The sequence below is a fragment of the Mercenaria mercenaria genome, chromosome 17 (genome assembly GCF_021730395.1).
Source record: "Mercenaria mercenaria strain notata chromosome 17, MADL_Memer_1, whole genome shotgun sequence".
In the NCBI taxonomy this organism is placed as follows: Eukaryota; Metazoa; Mollusca; class Bivalvia; order Venerida; family Veneridae; genus Mercenaria; species Mercenaria mercenaria.
The window spans coordinates 27,860,712-27,880,558 of record NC_069377.1 but is presented as its reverse complement, the minus strand read 5'-3'; the positions used below and the strand labels follow the sequence as shown (position 1 = coordinate 27,880,558).

Here is a 19,847-nt window from a genome sequence, read left to right as displayed (position 1 = left end):
GATTTTTATCAAAACGGTAATTTTTTTTGTATATCATCTAAACCGTCATAAAACCATCCCCATTTTCATCTAATTTTGTTTAGAATTATTAATGGAAATAATAGTCTGATATGTAAAACCAAACAAAAAAAAAGAAGACTGAAAAGGAAAAAGATTATGTCCCTTTCACATTAAAGAAACATGACAGTTTTTTGGGGGCATTTTTAACGTACACACCTCATACGCCCTGTGATAAGCCAGGACTATTGACAATGTAACATCATCTATCAAAACAACAAATTCAGTTACATTTACTTTTGACACTAGATAGTCGGTCATGCATAAATCCAGCTCGTTGACAGTTTAACAGAATTCTATTCTACATGGACAGTGAAAACAACTCGTGACAGTGTTCGTATGCATTGTACTATGAGCCTGCAGTAACAGTAGCAGCCGAGCCAAACTCTCAGGCTACATTATTTACTGGAGAGAATTTGCAGTCTACGTCGGACACACGCCGCGATAAACGGAAAACCAAATGAGCCGCGCCATGAGAAAACCAACATAGTAGCTTTGCGACCAGCATGGATCCAGACCAGCCTGCGCATCCGCGTAGACTTGTCAGGATCCATGCTGTTCGCTTTCAAAGCCTATTGCAATTAGAGAAACCGTTATGCGCAGTCTGGTCTGGATCCATGCTGGTCGCAAAGCCACTATGTTGGTTTTGTCGTGGCGCGGCTCAATTACTCATACAAGCTAAGTCATCGTCCGAAGAATGCCGAATTACCATACAAGATTACGTAATCTCACGGAAATTACCGACTGTCATTACGGATCCACCACCTTAATTAAAAGAATGACAACTTCATTGCCTGGGTCGCCGATTTCAAATCATTTGCCCCTCATCGAGGTGGGTTCGAGCCTCACTCGAGGCGTTGGATTCTTCATGTGGGGAAGCCATCCAGCTGGCTTACGGAAGGTCGGTGGTTCTACCAAAGTGCCCGCTCGAGATGGTAATGCACGGAGGGGCACCTGGGGGACTTCCTCAACCATCAATGCTGGAAAGTCGCCATATGACCTATATTTGTGTCGGTGCGACGTTAACTATTGTTAATGTAGTTTAATTATACTTATTATTGAACAGCGGCGTGTGTCATAATATTAATGCATTCTTGGGATACATGATTAATTTATTGCTATTAACAAAGTAAAGTATAGTTTGCTTCTCTTCTTGACTTTGATTCACCTAAACACAAGTAATTGATTATATTGTTAGATTGTGAAATTTGATCTCATTCATTGATATGTAAAAAATGTCATTAACCATATATAAACACTTTGCTAAATTCATCAATGGAGTCAAAAAATTAATAAATTAGTTAGTACTAATTTGGTAGCTAAAAATTAAGAAGTGCAATTTGAACAATTTCAGCATGTTTTTAGTTTATTTTATTTCATATGTATATATATTGTTATACTCTCTCGTATACACGCATGCTTGTACAGTTTATGTGACGATGAACGTCTATGTTCAAGTCAAGTTGTTAATAAAAATTCTGTTCTGTTCTGTTCTGTTAAACCAAACAAAAATAAATATGATTACACTTTTTGAGTTACTTGGGTGGGCGATATAGGGCAACTTTGGTCCTATTGTTTTTTTCTTAATAGGAGAATTGGTAATTTTTGCCGATTTGTCAAAATCTAATAGGTCCTTTTTTTTGGGTATCTTTTAACCTCCGCGCAGGAATGTTGTAACGACCTACTGTAACAGGCTGAAAATACTTCAGGCCTGGCCTTGAATCGAACCCAGTACCTTCCGCACCTAAGGCGGCTATAAAAAGCTAGCTCAATAGCAAGGAAGTATAAGTGCACCCTTATACTCTGCCACATACATCCCCCCATTTTAGAACTCGTTCTCGAATTCCAAGAGTTTGAACCTCTGTGGGACGTTCCGGTGTGTCCATTCATATCTATTCGTTGGGCGACAAATGTAACGGGCTGAAAATACTCCAGGCCTGACCGGGAATTGAACCCGGGACCTCTCACACCTAAGTACCAATAATTAAGGGGAAGTAACACTGTGTTGGAGTTTGGGTATCTTTATGTTCTTCATCAAGTCTGGTCAGCATGATGATAATCAAAGTAATCAGATGTTAATTGCAAAATTTATTATACATTTGTTTACAATTTTACAGATTTGAAATAGAAAAATAGACGTAACCAAAGTCTTCTTTCGTTGTGTTGCTGCACACCATCTGTAATCAGAATATAAAACAAAATACTTGAAAAAGAATACACAGATGCGAGTTTGAGCTAACAAGAGCTTGATTTTCCGAAAAGTTTCTTTTTGTTTTAAACCCAAATATAAATAATGCATCAATGTTAACAACTTGAATCTTGAATATATCTTTTAACATTTTTTTTTCATACTGATATCCCTAAAATGTCAAATTGAGGAGTATGAAATCTTTTACTAAAAATCAATTTTGCAGTTAAAATAAACAATAATTAAAAAGAGAAAAGACGTTCAATTAATGCCCATTTAATATTGATCAATATAACACGTGTAGGATATAACCTGTGTAGGAAGCGAAACAGTCTGATTGCGCAAGGCATGTGACTGCTTCAGGCAACAGAATGGCAATTTGGGAAGTTAGTCGACAGCTTTGAGCAAGTGACTGCTTATTAATACAGGTGACCGCTATCACAAGTTCAACTTGACCTTGATAACCATAAAGTTTTACTCTTTTTATTCGATAAAATAATGTATTATACATGTATATTCATGAAGCAGTATATTCAATAGTTTTAAAACCAATTCACGACGACCTAGTCTGATACGAAACAAGAAGGTCAATTTCAAGGGTTGGGAAAATTTGAAACAAAAAGTTTTACAAAAGAATTCTGATCATATCTTTCTCGGAACTGCAAAATGAATATAATATCGATGTACAGTTCCAGTATCTGTTCAAGCGCCATGCCTCCAGATCGTTCGACAACACAAAAAAAAATAAATTTTTTTTTTTAGATGTCTTGAAATAAATGCTGAATTTCTTAAGAAGGCTTTAAACTTTGACTTTATTACTGACAAACTTTATGTTACGGAAACACATGGGGATTTGCTGAATTTACTACATTTTACGATGAAAAATCGAAAAGCGTTTTTCACGCTTTTACTCCAGGAAAACTGTCTCGATTATAAATATCTGTATTTTGAAGTCATTATTCACTACTTCAGCTATACGACGACGGGAAAATGTCTTTATTGCCGCGGCGGTCCGGGGTTCGATTCCCGGCGCATGTGTCATCTTTTTTCTTGATTTGGAATTTTTAAAATATTTTAGAAATAAAGATTCGTCTTCTAATGTTCATAATATGACCAAAACTTCGATTTGAAAGAAAGATTATTTTAGCCAAATCTGGAGGCATGCTGCTTTAATTTAGGCAACTTGATTGGTTTAGCCTATGAGTAGCTGTTCATCGATTCAACGAATCAGATAGCAGTACATATTAGAAAGATTGCAATAATTATGTTTTTTCATTTCTGAACGGAACTTACGAGTGTGAGCATTCATCTTAATAGACCGTTACCTATCCCATTCGAAATTGTTGGAAAAAATAAATGAAAACGTCGGTGTGGAAACATGTTTTCTTGAAATTATACAGTAAAGAAAGATTTTCCCTTGTAATCACGCATGTCAAACCATGCCTTGTAATGACCATTTTAAACATATTTAGCCCCTTTCATGGTCCATTCAATGCGTATGACATTCATCAGGGCTTACAAATACATGGAAACTGCAGGAAAAAATAATCATTATGTACCTCCTTGCTATATTGAATTATCTTTCTTGCTTCTCTTTAAAATGACATTGTGTTCAAATATGAATACTTTCTGATATTATTTTGATGTTAGGAAGGATGAGGAAGTTTTGTGTTTAACCAACACGACACGAAGAGTATTTTTCCGAAGAAAAAACAAGACATCTCATGCTATATAAATTACCTACCATTACTATGTTTGCATTAGAAAGAAACTTACCTTTTCAAAGTCGATGTGAAGACCGCTGTCTGCATAGACTGACAGGATTCCAAACATGTCTTCATCGTGAATGTCGTGATCGGTTTTGAGTTTAGCAGGAACATCAGTATTACGTAGACGTGTTTCTGGTAAAGGCACTTCGGCTGGTGTTTCAAACACCTTAGGTAATTCATCTAGCGATCCTGCTTCTCCAGCAGGAACAAACACGTCCGCATCGGCTTTTGGTTGAGGATCTATCTTCTGCAACCCTGCATCTCCTGGATTACCACCTCGTTCTGTAGCAGGGGTGTTGGTGTTGGGAACAAGTTGTTCAAGGCACCTTGCAGCCATACCAGGAACAAAAACTTTCGCGTCTGCTCTCAAACTGGAAACTATTTCCGGAGTTGTTGTTGATACAGTAGAAGCTTTCTGGATTAAATCTTCTTTCGGGGTATCCGAGACACCAACACGAACAGACATATCAGCCAATTGTTGCTTAGGGCCATTGACTGAGAAACTGGCTGACTTCGAGTGTTGCGAAACTCCTGAAGCTTCCGTATCTGGGACTTGCTTTCCATAGCGAGTGTCTGCGTATAAAACGCTACGAGAAATCGGTAAGTCAGCTGGCCTAATTACAGGCCATACTAATGGATAAATATATGGCATTACATATGATGATGATGCACATTTAGCCGGTTTAGCATGGCCATTGACAGCATCGTGCACATAATTCCTATATTTATTTTCTCTATATCTATTCCACCTTTCTATCTGTTTTGCAGATCTTTTTCTCTTTCTTTGTTTATTCTTCTTTTTATTCTCCTTCTCGCCTTTCCTGGGACTGCTGCATTTATTTTCTTGGATATCTGTTCATTAAGAAAACGAGCTAGATCTATTAATTTAAGACAAAGTTTTGTGAATATAATTGATGAAAACACGTAAATTAATTCAATTATACACATAATTATTATTATAACGTTATTCTATGAAAAATGACCATTACAATATTGAATATTTTGCATTTTACATTTATTTGCATCGAGAAAAAAAATGCAGTTACTCTTAATTTCGACGTATTTTACATAAATCTTTAATTGCCTACCTGTATCCCGAGAGGTACTGTCTTGTTGGTTTTCGTTTTTATTTTGTTGTGCTTCTTCCATATTTACTCGAACATTTAGAGGTTTTTTGAAAGATACGCCAGCGAGGCTGGTTGCTTAGACGCTGCAACTGTGTCGTGACGTCTACAATTATGTGACGTATTTGACGGGCGTCACTGAAAAGAGATCTAAATAGCTTGTAAAATGAGTGAGAGAATGAGTGTAATAATTTTTTACTTACCAAAGTAAAGTAAGATTGAGCTCAGTTTTTCACGGTAAACTGAACTGTTGTTACAGTATTTCCTTAAAATTATAACATGCCCCGTCTAGTAGGCTAAGCAGCAATCTGTTCAGTGTTGTTCTTTTTTGTTTCACGTCTGTTTACATTGATCTAAGACACGTACTGCACATTCACTATACTACTCCAAACATTTTTGCACATACCCTTAAGTCAATGAAGTGAAAGAGCAGTGTTCTGTGCGTAATGTCCATAACGTGTTCAGACTTCTCTAAATAAAACCCGGTACAGACAGTACAGTGACGTGAAAAACAATTACAAGATTCCTGTCCTCTATAGATAACCTCAGTAGGAGTTGCACTCTGTCGTAGAACAGTGTACTATTCTATTTCTTTTCACAACAATAAGAAGACCACACTGTACATAGTAGTCAAAGAAATGTGGTCTTATACAATGCTTTAAGTTCTATAAAAGGCGTAGAATAAGCAAAGAAGTCGTTTTCTGTGAAGATGGTAACAAAACATCTAACCAGCAATTTGCTCTTTTGCCAAAGTACTAAAAATTACTGAATGCGCCTTCTTGAAACTGAGTACACATTTACATCATTATGTTGTTAACTACATAACAAAATTACAAAATGTCATACAAATATCAAATGAGTTTCATTTCATCGACAGAACAGAACAGAACATTATACTTTATTGACTTGTACATAATACTTCGTCATACACATTCATATCAATAAAAAAAATATAAATACAATGTAGTCTCGTGATTAAGGAGGTATATAAATATGCATATTGTTGTAAATACAACAGACAGGTTACTGAGGATGGTTGTATTTAAATTACATGTGACATAGACTTTCTCACAGACATTGCGTGTTTTATATATCTAGATAAATTAATCATATCATTTCAATTTTCTGATTGCAATAATTGTACAAATTTAAACATACTTGGTCTACAGTAATAATATTTTTTGACATATTTCTTTCTTAGCTCCGAATAAGATGGACATTTCAAAATAAAATGGAATTCGACTTCTATATCTTGCATATTGCAATACTGACATAAACGTTCATTTCTAGGAATTCTATTTCGTGCATAACGACCTATTTCTATTCTTAACGAGTGGGCAGATAATCTTATTTTACAAAGATATGCTTTCAGAGTATGGCAATCTTGAACGTTAGTTTGTTTTGGTTGTCATTTCTCCTCTCATTAAGTTTGTCGTTAGTTTGTAAAGTCTAAACATTTTAGTGTATTTTTGTGACTTTTCAAAAATAGATTAAAGTCATAAAATGAATATATCTTTATCGTGTAGTTATTTGATTGGTTGAAATTTCGAAGTATTATTAATAACTTTTTTTCCTAAACGTCCGCTAAATTTCAAGAATGTACTTCCAGTCATTTCTAAGATATTGGCAAAATAAAAACTGACGGGTTAGTTATTTTGCTCGGTTTAGAGATCTAATGTTAGCGTAAAACGATAGATATCTGATGTTAGCATTAAAACAATAGACATCTGATGTCAATAACATTAATACGAAAGACATCAAGTTTTGATGTTAACATTAATACGAAAGACATCAGGTTCTGACGAACATTAGCATTAAAACGATAGATACTGATGTTAGCATCAGAACGATACTGAAATTAACCTAGCTTCCATTCCCTTTGCTAGTTTGTATTATTATTATTATTATTATTGTTGTTGTTGTTGTTGTTATTATTATTATTATTATTATTATTATTATTATTATTATTATTATTATTATTTCTTTTTGGAGTGTTGTATGCTTTTATTGTTTACAACACATGGTCTCATGTTGTATTGGAAATTTATTCATTCTAAGAGATGGATAACCTACAAATTGCTTTAGAATAATGTTATTACTACAATAAATTAAAAAGATCATTAAATAAAATTGCTGAGTAGTCAAACTCGATTGCAGTCCAATACCGGAATAAATTTTTGTTGCTGTGTTGTCCAGTTTCACATGTGGCATGAATGACATAAACATTCTCGATATTGTTTTATACAACCAAATACAAATGTCTGCATATTCTCTAAATAATAAATTAAATTCAAACAATAACCATCTATCTAAAAATGGCTTGCTTACTTAATTTTGCTTGTACGTCGGTGTAAACGTCAAAAAAAAGTTGATAAATCAGAAGTTGAAGGAAATTCTGCTTAATGATACGGGTCCTTAAATAACAAAAACTAAACAAAGGATTTGAAAATGTATAATGCGATCAATGATGAATATACAGTATAGTTTATCGCAACTTTTCGTATGAAACGTATATTTTCGCTATTCGATTCGTTTCGTTTATAAGGATCAATTTCGTTATTTAGTCAAAGCAATAAATCGACCTTGACCTTTTTGTCAACAATGAACCGTGCAAAAGGTGCAGTGAGGTTATCAAAGTATTTTCAACGAGTTTCTGCACGAAACTTCCATGCATCTATTGCAACATGTATGAGAATATGCTCTTGTTGCCATCAACATAAAAGAAATGCAGTTGACCAAAAAGTTCTAGATTACAACAAGGTTTTCCAACGCTCCATTGAAAACCCAGATGATTTTTGGGCAGAGCAAGCAGACGATTTAGTATGGGATAAAAAATGGGACAAAGTGCTTGACAACTCGAACCCGCCTTTTACAAAATGGTGTGTACATGGCTCCTAATGTTGCATTAATGCCAAGAGTTTTGTGTTGTTTTTTTAGTTTTCATACTCGCAGAAGGCAGTAGCTAGGGGTCCGGTAACCCGGAGTCTAGAAGTCCGGAGTCTAGAAGTCCGGTTGGTTACCGGACCTCTGGGTGCATCCAACCATGAAAACATAAGTGATACTTCCACCCAAAGGTCCGGTAAGCAACCGGGTTTGCTAGAGGTGCGGTAATCAATATGAATACTGAGAATGGTACAAAGAGGAGACTACATTTTATCTTTAAAACCGGGATTAGATAAGATAAGATAATCTTTATTTATAGTCGGTTCTATGTAACAAAATTAACTTAAGCTTTGAAGCTTGTATCCGACATAAATTGATTATCCATTAACGTACAAACAAACAGTCTAAGAATAAGAAAGCACATAAGTAGCACATAATAATACACATGTATGATTAAGAATTAGAGCACAATAATACTGTTAAAGCACAAGTTAAAAATCTATAGTAATAAAAGAAATAAGCACATATAAAATCATAGGCATGCAACATTAAACAATTAGAAATAAGCTTTCAAGCACATACTTAAGACAAAGTACAAATTTAAAATTATGAGATGACCAGGAAAAAATAACAAAGTGCAATTGATGCCTTAAGTGCAACATATGACATGGTTAAAAGTAAGCAAAGTAAAATGCCAGAAAATAAAATAAAAGCACAAAAAGCAACTGAATGGCAAACAGATAAAATTTATGTACAACAGACATGACAGATAAAACTCAAACACACATAGCGCAGGCACACTTTGAGCCGCTCCAGGCCTGGATAAGTCTTTTGAATTCAGAATAATCTGTGGTTGTGTACAGTTCATTAGGAAGACTGTTCCAGACCTGGGTGGCTGCAAAGCGAAAACTTTTCTTACCATACATAGTGCCTATGATAGTGGTATTTACCTTTGGTACATCCAGTGTATTCATATTTCTGAAATTATAATTACTTGATTTAACAGAGACTAATTCTTGAATGTAAACAGGTGAAATATTATTTAGGATCTTAAAAACATCTATAGCAATTTGTCTTAATCTGCTAACATGCAGTGTAGGCATATTTACTCTGGCAAGAAGGGTCTTATAATCTGACTCAAAATCTTTAAACACTATTTTGAGGGCTCTGTATTGAAGATTTTCTAGCTTAGAGGTAAGATGATTTCTAATGTTTGCTCTCGTATTTTTTTCTCATCGTTTTAAATATTTTGATTACCAGACCTCTAGACTCTAGATCTAGAGGTCCAATTACCGGACCCCTAGCCACTTCCTTCACAGAATGATGTGTTGAGATGCATGCAATAATGCATCCAACCATGAAAACATAAGTGATACTTCCAACCAAAGCTTTGCTGTCAGATTAGATTAAAATCCACTTGTCAAATTTTCAAAAGCATCCTTTAAATTGACTTACGTATGCAGTGATCTCCAATGAACCAATTTTATTACAGTGTAATTTTACTAAATAAATATGATGTATTACAGGTGGTCTAGTGGTTACATGCTTGACTGTTAATCCAGAGGTCCAGGGTTTGAATCACGGTCCAGGCACTTGAAATTTCTGAGATGCTCTTGAGCATCTCCCAGCTATTGGCCCTTAATAAGAGGCCAGTATGCTGGTTCTCCCAGGGAAGATTGCTTTGGTGTTTTAGTGCTGTACTTTTTTCTCTCTGTTCTGGTGGCTCTCTCTCGCTCTGTCCCTCTTGTCAGATTTCTTTGTGTCTGTACTAGTAGAGGATGAATTTGGAGCCCTGAGTGGCTGCCTTTCCACTATGTAAAGTGCCTTTGAACGTATTTATCATGAAAAGGGCACTATATGAATCTAGTATATTAAATAATAACGTTAATGTATTGCAAGATTATCAATGACCTAAAACACATAACAGATACTCTTAAAATATGCTAAGCACAGACATAGGAAGTGTCTACTGTCCAGGGATATGGATCCGTACTTTTAGACAAGCCTGTTAGGGGTTTTCTAGGGATATGGACCTCCATTTTTCTAGCGATCAAGGGTCATTTACATTTCAAATTCTGTTGAAAATGAAATGACAAATAAGACTTCATCAGTATTCACCTTAAACTTGGATCTAAATGGTTTACAGATACCAACGTTCACCCGATTCATTACATTTTCTTTCTAAACATAAATAAAGGAGGAACACCAAATAAATCACAAGGATTTGAACTGGCAGAAAAAAAGATAAAGATTAAACAAAATAATGTTCAATTATGTTGTTAAAAAATTTTTTTTTTAATGATAATTAACCCTTAGGGAATTCATTTTTTCCACACATTTGGTAGTCGTTACGAGATACAAGGGACGTTTGCACAAACAGATTCTTTTACTCAGTGTCGGTTAATTAATTGATTATTAAACAATCAGTTCAGTGCCGATTATCATTTTATATCTTGTTAAATAACAAAATAAATAGGTGCATATTATTATGCCTGTTTTGTTTTTTTCTGCTGAATTTCAAATAAAATTCATTCAAAGGTTTATTAGACTAAGATTCACTCATTAATCTGTTATTAACAGTTTATTTTACAATAAATTAATCGGCACAGAATAGTCTATTCATTCAGAGTTCCTCAGTTATTTAGGTTTTGAAAGAAAAGGTAAACAATCGGGTGAACGCTGGTATCTGTAAACCATTTAGATGCAAGTTTTAAGCGGACATTGGTTAAGTCTTATTTGTTATTTCATTTTTAACAAAATTGAAGATGTAAATAATCCTAAATCACCAGAAAAAGGAGGTCCGTACCCTTAGAAAACCCCTAACAGGCTTGTCTAGAGGTACGGATCCGTACCCCTGCAATTAGAGAAACCTTTTAATTTAGAGAACAATATGGATCCTGACCAGACTTTGGGGATGCACAGGCTGGTCTGAATCCATGCTGGTGGCAAACGCACAATGTTGGTTTTCTCATGGCGAGGCTCAGTTATGATATTTGAGGTATTGATACTTTCATTCTGTGGAAATTACATAAATTGTATATTTCCAGAAGTAATGTAGCATGCTATCTTTTCTCCACATATGGATATATAATCATTTTTTGCAGTCTCTTGTCAAATTAAGAAAAAAACAAATCCTGTAATTCTCAAAATATTAAATGCCTTGTAGGTTTGTTGGCGGAGAACTGAACACTTGTTACAATGCAGTAGATCGACATGTAGCCGAAGGCAACGGAGGTCAGGTAGCCATTATATACGACAGTCCTGTCACGAAGCAAATTAAAAAAATCACATACAGGGAATTATGGGAAGAGGTATAATCTTTTCTTATTTTTTCGGAGCCAGTATTTCAGCAATGTACATTTTGCTTCATATTGCTATAAGTGGTTTTGTGTCCTGTTTTATGTGACTGGCAACATGTCAGTTTACATATATATTAAAACTTATCCCTGCCAGAAAAAAGGAGGTTATGAAATATATGTGATATCTGTAACTTATAATATTATAGCAGGTGAATCATTTAATTTCATGGCCGTTTTTTAGCTTGACTATTCGAAGAATAGTCTAGCTATTCTACTCACCCTGGCGTCGGCGTCACACCTTGGTTAAGTTTTTGCATGCAAGTACATACAGCTATCATTTAAAGGCATATAGCTTTGAAACTTATTTATTCTTTTTCTAGGTCAATTACCAACCTCACTGGGTCAAGTTCCATAACTCTAACATGTATTTTGAGCAAATTATGCCCCCTTTTGGACTTAGAAAATTCTGGTTAAAGTTTTACATGCAAGTTACTATCTCCAAAACTAATGTAGATATTGAATTGAAACTTCACATGTGCCTTCGGGGTTATAAAACTAGTTGAAAGCACCAAGTCCCATAACTCTGACCTTCATTTTCGGCAAATTATGCCCCCTTTTGGACTTAGAAAATTCTGGTTAAAGTTTTGTGTGCAAGTACATACAGCTATTACTAAAAGGCATATAGATTTGAAACTTATTTTTTTCTTTTTCTAGATCAATTACCTACCTCACTGGGTCAAGTCCCATAACTCTGACATGTATTTTGGGCAAATTATGCCCCCTTTTGGACTTAGAAAATCCTGGTTAAAGTTTTACATGCAAGTAACTATCTCCAAAACTACTACAGATATTAAATTGAAACTTCACACGTGTCTTCGGGGTTATAAAACTAGTTGATAGCACCAAGTCCCATAACTCTGACATGTATTTTGGGCAAATTATGTCCCCTTTTGGACTTAAAAAATCCTGGTTAAAGTTTTGCGTGCAAGTACATACAGCTATTACCAAAAGGCATATAGCTTTGAAACTTATTTATTCTATTTCTAGGTCAATTACCAACCTCACTGGGTCAAGTTCCATAACTCTTAACATGTATTTTGAGCAAATTATTCCCCCTTTTGGACTTAGAAAATTCTGGTTAAAGTTTTACATGCAAGTTACTATCCCCAAAACTAATGCAGATATTGAATTGAAACTTAACATGTTTCTTCGGGGTTATAAAACTAGTTGATAACATCAAGTCCCATAACTCTGATATGTATTTTGGTCAAATTATGTCCCCTTTCTAACTTAAAACTCTTTTGATATTTCACATTTTGGGTAATAATTTCCTGCTTCTGTGACAATATTTCGAATAGTCGAGCTTGGCTGTCTTACGGACAGCTCTTGTTTTTTTGTGGGGTGGTGGGGAATAGGAATTCATAGATTTCGTCTTTTGACAATTTGAAATTAATATGAGAATTCATTATTTTGTAAAAATTTTATATTGAAGATTAACACAACCATGAAATTATGAAAGTTAATCCCCCAGAAAAATTAATAATTTCACAGCATGTTAGTTTTTCAATATACAAACTTTTTACAGGTGTCGCTATTTGCTGGGGTGCTTCAGAAGAATGGGGTGAAGAAAGGAGACCGTGTGTTGATCTACATGCCGATGATTCCCCAGGCAATAGTGGCGATGCTGGCGTCAGCTAGGCTAGGAGCCATACATTCACTTGTATTCGGAGGGTTTGCTTCAAAGGAACTCTCAACGAGGATAGATCATGCAAAAGTAAGGCTTTAGTCTCTGAGTTTTGAGGGCATCATATAATGTGAGTGTTCACATTAATTTTATGTACCCATCAGTAGTATATCTTATACTTATGGTGGTCGTGGGTTCGATCCCCGGCCGCGTCATACCAAAGACGTAAAAATGGTACTAATAGCTTCCTCGCTTGGCGCTCTGCCACGTGTCTACGGCGTGATATTCCAGTGAGACAGCACTATAAAGTTGGGCATTGTGCTCACTGCTACAAGTAGATACCGTCATTTATATGACTGAAAAATTGTTGAAAAAGACGTTAAACCCGAACACACACGCACATATACTTAGGGGAAAAGTCTGTTTTCATATTTAAGAAGATAGCTTTTATATCTGGTCTCACTAATACATATCAACAGACTAACCTATTCCCTTTCTTTTCATGATTACCCCTAACCCTGCTAAAATTCTAAAATGGACTGGTCCATCATTCATTTTGGGCATTACCATATATTATGTGAAGGGGTGTTCAATGAAAATTTACTGACTGAATAGCAAACAGTGCAAATCAGTCTGGAGGTGCATCTTGGTCTGCACTGGTTGCAAAGGCAGAATCACCTGCTGCCAGTAAGCTAAAGGTTAATAACTGAAGTTCATAGAAATAAATCACATTATACAGTACAGTTGCAGTTTTAATCTTTATTTCCATAATATTTTTGCAGCCGAAGGTGATAGTGAGTGCAAACTATGGTGTAGAACCAGGGAAACTTGTGCCTTATAAACCATTGCTGGATGGAGCGCTAAAAATGATCAGCTTTCGGCCTCAGAAATGTATTATATATAACAGACCAGGGGTAGGTAACAAAATAGAAATGTTTTAGAAATGATTTATTACATTATCATTAAATTAGATTTATTACGTTAAAATTTACTAAGTGAAATGTATTTCATTACATTTGAAGGGCCTCCATGGCCGATTGGTTAAGGTCGTTGACTTAATCACTTACACCTCACTAATGTGGGTATGAGCCTCACTCTGGGCATTGAATTCTTCATGTAAGGAAGCTGGCTTACGGAAGGTCATTGTATCTACCTGGGTGCCCGCTCGTGATGAAATGATGCACGGATTGGCACCTGGGGTCTTCTTCTACCATCAAAGCTGGAAAGTCACCATATGACCTATAATTGTGCCGATGCAACGTTAAACCTTACAAAAACAAAACATTACATTAGACAGTACTACATGTATTTTATTACCATTGACTAAATTAGATTTATTACATTACTGTTTCCAAATCTAGATTTTTAGCTCGACTATTCGAAGAATAGTCTAGCTATTCTACTCACCCTGGTGTTGGCGCCAGCGTCACACCTTGGTTAAGTTTTTGCATGCAAGTACATACAGCCATCATTTAAAGGCATATAGCTTTGAAATTTGTTTTATCTTTTTCTAGGTCAATTACCAACCTCTCTGGGTCTAGTCTCCAAAACTAGTGCAGATATTGATTTGAAACTTCACATGTGTCTTTGTGGTTATAAAACAAGTTGATAGCAGCAAGTCCCATAACTCTGACCTTAATTTTGGCCAAATTATGCCCCCTTTTGGACTTAGCAAATTCTGGTTAAAGTTTTGCGTGCAAGTACATACAGCTATTACTAAAAGGCATATAGATTTGAAATTTATTTTTTTCGTTTTCTAGATCAATTACTAACCTCACTGGATCAAGTCCCATAACTCTTACATGTATTTTGAGCAAATTATTCCCCTTTTTGGACTTAGAAAATCCTGGTTAAAGTTTTGCGTGCAAGTACATATAGCAATTACTAAAAGGCATATAGATTTGAAACTTATTTTTTCTTTTTCTTGATCAATTACCAACCTCACTGGGTCAAGTCCCATAACTCTGGCATGTATTTTGGGCAAATTATGCCCCCTTTTGGACTTTGAAAATTCTGGTTAAAGTTTTACATGCGAGTACATGCGAGTTTCTATCTCCAAAACTAATGCAGATATTAAATTAAAACTTCACATGTGCCTTCGGGGTTATAAAACTAGTTGATAGCAGCAAGTCCCATAACTGATATGCATTTTGGTCAGATTATGCCCCCTTTTGAACTTAAAACTCTTTTAATATTTAACCTTTTTGGGTAATATTTTCCTGCTTCTGGGACAATAATTCGAATAGTCGAGCTTGGCTGTCTTACGGACAGCTCTTGTTTCATTACGAATTGATTTGTCACACAAGAGCTTTATAGCTTGTGTTTTATGTACACTTATTATATTACTGTTGACTAAATTATATTTATTACATTACAGTTTACAAATCTAGATTTATTCATTACTAATTGATTTGGCACACAAGAGCTTTGTAGCTTGTGTTTTATGTTGATTATAATTTATATGCAACATTAAGTAAAGCATACCTACTGTCAGTCTATATTTTAATGAAGGGAAGACAAATCTTCTTGTAATATTTACTGTCAATGATGTGATTTTTGCAATGAATGACTTATTTAAACTTCAGTGGCTAGTCTTGCATTACAGTCCTATAAAAAAACTTGCATGTATTTATGCTCAACTCTTAGATAGAAAGCAAAACAACTAACATTTATCGCTATTTTTCAATCTCAGTTTGTTTTTTTCAGTTTGACTTCACTCCACTTGCGAAAGGTCGTGACCTTGATTATACATTTGAGATGTCCCAGTCACATACCACAGATTGTGTTCCTGTCCCAGCAACAGACCCTGTCTACCTGCTTTATACTTCTGGGACCACTGGACTTCCAAAGGTAAACGACTGACCCCCTGTTTATATTGATCAGCCTTATATATCTTCTATGTAAATTTAGGACCACAGGACTTCCAAAGGTAAATAACTGACCCTGTTTATACTGATCAACCTTACAACCTCTTCTATGTAAATTTAGGACCACATGACTTCTAAAGGTATACTGTAAAAGCACATATTTTCGCTGGGTCCAAATTTCGCAAATTTGAAGTTTTGAGTATGTTAGCGAGGTTTAATATTCGCAAAATTGTAAAAGTGATATCCTACTTGAATTTGAATTATACTAATGGTGAATATTTATGCAAAGATTAATTTTTGCGATATGTAGGGCCTCGCGAATATAGCAATAATTAGACCCTCGCAAAAATTTCTGTTTTTATAGTACCTCTTAAAACCTTTTTAATAAATTAAAGCTAACTTCATCATACAGTTTTTAGCTTCTATACTGAAATGGTCAATTTCGAATATACTATGTTTCTTTTGATTTAGGCTGTGGTGAGGCCAAGTGGAGACCATGCTGTTGTATCGAAATGGTCCTTGTGGCTTTTGTACTGAAATGGTCAGTTTGGAATACATTATGTTTGTTTTTATTTAGGCTGTGGTGAGGCCAAGTGGAGGCCATGCTGTTGTATTGAAATGGTACATGTGGCTTTTATACCGAAATGGTCAATTTGGAATTCATTATGTTTGTTTTGATTTAGGCTGTGGTGAGGCCAAGTGGAGGGCATGCTGTTGTATTGAAATGATCCATGTGGCTTTTGTACTGAAATGGTCAATTTGGAATTCATTATGTTTGTTTCGATTTAGGCTGTGGTGAGGCCAAGTGGAGGCCATGCTGTTGTATTGAAATGGTCCATGTGGCTTTTGTACCAAAATGGTCAATTTGGAATATATTATATATTATGTTTCTTTTGATTTAGGCTGTGGTTAGGCCAAGTGGAGGCCATGCTGTTGTATTGAAATGGTCCATGTGGAATATATATGGTATAAAACCTGGAGAGGTAATTACTTCAATATTTGCAGAAATAGAGCAGAATTTATGGAACATTTTGTAAATTAATAGATTTTCTTTTAAAATGTAAATTGACTGAATATGTTTTAAACTGATGGAATGTTTTGAATCAACTCTTGTGCAAAAGTATACAGAAAAGGAATAGATATTGTAAAATCATGAAATTTTGTTGGAATAAAGCTTTGCTGTTTTGGCCAAAATGACTATTTTGTGGGAGTTTACATTTTATAGATTACAAAGAATAGAATTTTCAATATTTTTTTGAAATTATTTTCATGAATTGACCCAAGTGCATACTCCTTGAAAATTAGTCTCTCACAGTGAATTAAGTATAGTTCTTGCAATGAATACATTGTGTATCTCTGAATATGAGAACATTGATCTATGCAGTCAAACTCCTCTAAACTGAACAGCCTAGAGGCTAAAGGGAAACGATCAGTTAAGTAGGGCTTCTCATTTAGAGTATTATTTTAGGAAAAGGTCATCTAAGAGGGGATTCCAGGTAAGGGGGGTATTCTAAGAAAAGGTCAGTTTAGAGGGTTTTCCTGTTTAGAGAGGTATTTTAAGGGAAGGGATTTCCAGTTAAGAGATGTATATAAGGATAAAGTAAGGTTAGAGGGTTTTCCAGTTTAGAGGGACATTTTAGGAAAAGGTTGGTTCATGTCGGTTTACAGTTTAAAGGGGCATTTTAGGGAAAGTCACTTATGAGGTATTTCCAGCTAAGAGGGGTTTCACGTTAAAAGAGGTTTATTTTGAATGGAAAGAACTTATGCCGGCCCAGGACAGTTGCTCAGTTGGGAGTTCTTTTTTACAGTACTAAAAGTAATGTTTATAAAATGTCCGTTGGTACAAGGGCCCACCGAGATAATGGTACCTTATGTGTCCTGCAGATGTTAAGTAAAATTTACCATAATTATGTCTTATTTTATCGCATACTGTGCTCAGTCAAATTTTACTGCTGTTGCCTTTGTTCAAAAACTGTTTTACTGTGAAAATTTTTGATTTCCTAGGCATGAATTCATGGTTTGAGCAAAAAATGACTGTTTGATGGGAATACGAATTTGTGGATTTTAATTATTGAACTTAGATAGTGTTGGAATTTTACTTGTTCTTTGGGATTTATTTTCTTGAACTTACGCAGCCATGAAATCCATGAAAATTAGTAACTCATGAATATTACTTATGTCACAGTATAATGGACCAAAACACATTATTCATGTTAATACATTGGATTAAATTATCTGAATGTTTATCTGTTTGCATGCCTATATGTTTGCTGAACATAAAATTAATAGAGTAAGAAATTGACTTTTATTTACTATAGGTTTGGTGGTCAGCTTCTGACCTTGGCTGGGTTGTTGGACATTCGTATATTGCCTATGCACCTTTACTTAATGGAAACACCACTGTACTGTTTGAGGTAAGAGCACAGTCAAATCTTTATTAAGCTGCCAGTCAAGGGAATGAAAAAATATTGCTGCTTAAGGCAGTTGGCTGCAAGTTGATGTTAAAACAAAAAATCAATTTGTGAAGTTAGAAGAGTTTGAGTGTATAAATACAGTCAAGCCTGTGTTAAGCAGCCAGCTAAGGGAGCTACACAATAGGATTGTCTTAAGCAGGTGAAAATTAGAACAAAAATTTACTTAGAGAAATTTGCTGACTGGCTGCGTAAGGCAAGTCGCTGCTTAATACAGGTGACCACTTAGGCAGGTTCTGCTGTATAGATAAAAAATAGAAAAGTTGTACAGAATATTGTAGATTCAAGTATCATCTTCAATTGTGGTCGTAATATTTTCACATAATATTATAATGTTTACTGTTTAACCATGTAAGTATTATCAATAATTAATCATACAAGAAATAACTTGTTTACACTCATAAAATGATGTTATTTAGAGAAATGAAGCAAGGACAGAAAATTTTAATTGTTTTATTCCTTCTATGCAAAATATATGTGACACAGTGACTTAGATACCATTGAAATTCTAGTTTAAAAGGTACAAGAAAATGAAATGCAGTGAGACACAGCTGATTCACTCTGACATTGATGTATTGAGTATAGCAATTCACATGGTCCATGTACATTTTCTTTATATTTTCTATTTTCAGAACACTGAAAACTCTGGATAATGCTAACATTTTGCTGATGTTCTTTTAAACTTTTTCAGATTGATCAATATCTTGCTGCATTTTTTCATGTAATGACTTCGCACATGTTTATATTTCAGGGTAAGCCAGTCGGTACTCCAGATCCTGGCGTGTATTTCCGTATCATCAAGGAGCACAATGTTGCAGGTCTGTTTGTAGCACCGACAGCTCTGAGGGCCATTAGGAGAGATGTAAATATTGTTAATCCCATATTGTATCATTGATTTGTTAATGTTTCTTATATATTTTGCCATTTTTATTGTGCATTAAAGGTGGATAATCAGATTTTGGCCATGTAACGGATTTGTTCGAAACTTTAGCATCTGATCATTTACACTCATTTATGTTCACTTAACACTAAATACAAATTAGATTTTCACTGGAGGTATTTTTAAAATTTCATTTTCCTATCCGGGTTGCCCAACCAAGATAGAGTTATTTTATCATAAGTATAAATTTGATAAACATACTTTGCTAAAGGAAATATATAAATATTAGACATATTGTAATATATTTGTAAAATATTTGCATTAAAAATTATGTATTTAGATGGAATTCACTAGAAACGCAAGTTTGAAAAATTATTATTATCTCCCTTTGCCTATCTTGGTTGCGCAACCAAGATAGATTGGAAATAAATGAATTCAGAAGCTACACACAGCTTTTAAACTTGCATTTTGGTTCAGATTGTTCAATAGTTGATTTGTCTATCAAATGCAAATGTAAAACTAGACATTGTAGCGAAATAAAAAGAAATACCCAGCTTTTTATATACTTTCGTATTAAAGGGGAGTAATTACAAAATTTTATAAAAATAATAAAATATACACTTCA

At 34.7% G+C, this 19,847-nt stretch overlaps 2 protein-coding genes across 3 annotated transcripts in view; one reads left to right on the top strand and one right to left on the bottom strand.

Moving 5' to 3' along the window:
* Nucleotides 1-2,132: 2,132 nt before the first annotated feature.
* LOC123537375 (uncharacterized) lies at nt 2,133-5,259 on the bottom strand. The gene is made up of 3 exons (XM_053528625.1): nt 5,103-5,259; nt 4,022-4,866; nt 2,133-2,234 (listed from the first exon to the last, which is right to left on the bottom strand). The coding sequence occupies exons 1-3, from the start codon at nt 5,161-5,163 to the stop codon at nt 2,169-2,171; spliced, it is 972 nt and encodes a 323-aa protein (XP_053384600.1). The 5' UTR covers nt 5,164-5,259; the 3' UTR covers nt 2,133-2,168.
* A 2,463-nt stretch (nt 5,260-7,722) lies between these two features.
* LOC123536581 (acyl-CoA synthetase short-chain family member 3, mitochondrial-like) overlaps nt 7,723-19,847 on the top strand; it is a 58,983-nt gene continuing 46,858 nt past the window's right edge. For both annotated transcript variants that reach the window (XM_045319892.2, XM_045319894.2), the window contains exons 1-8: nt 7,723-8,017; nt 11,188-11,332; nt 12,906-13,094; nt 13,787-13,918; nt 15,711-15,854; nt 16,774-16,854; nt 18,190-18,285; nt 19,094-19,204. In XM_045319892.2, the coding sequence (XP_045175827.2) occupies nt 7,740-8,017; nt 11,188-11,332; nt 12,906-13,094; nt 13,787-13,918; nt 15,711-15,854; nt 16,774-16,854; nt 18,190-18,285; nt 19,094-19,204 (1,176 nt within the window). In that variant the 5' untranslated portion in view covers nt 7,723-7,739. The remainder of the gene's footprint in view (nt 8,018-11,187; nt 11,333-12,905; nt 13,095-13,786; nt 13,919-15,710; nt 15,855-16,773; nt 16,855-18,189; nt 18,286-19,093; nt 19,205-19,847) is intronic.

Coding starts and splice junctions, on each gene's coding strand:
- LOC123537375 (XM_053528625.1), bottom strand. CDS start 5,163: ATGGAAGAAGCACAACAAAATAAAAACGAAAACCAACAAGACAGTACC. Junction 4,867..5,102: donor CAGTACCTCTCGGGATACAG/GTAGGCAATTAA, acceptor CTTAATGAACAG/ATATCCAAGAAAATAAATGC. Junction 2,235..4,021: donor TTCACATCGACTTTGAAAAG/GTAAGTTTCTTT, acceptor TTCTGATTACAG/ATGGTGTGCAGCAACACAAC.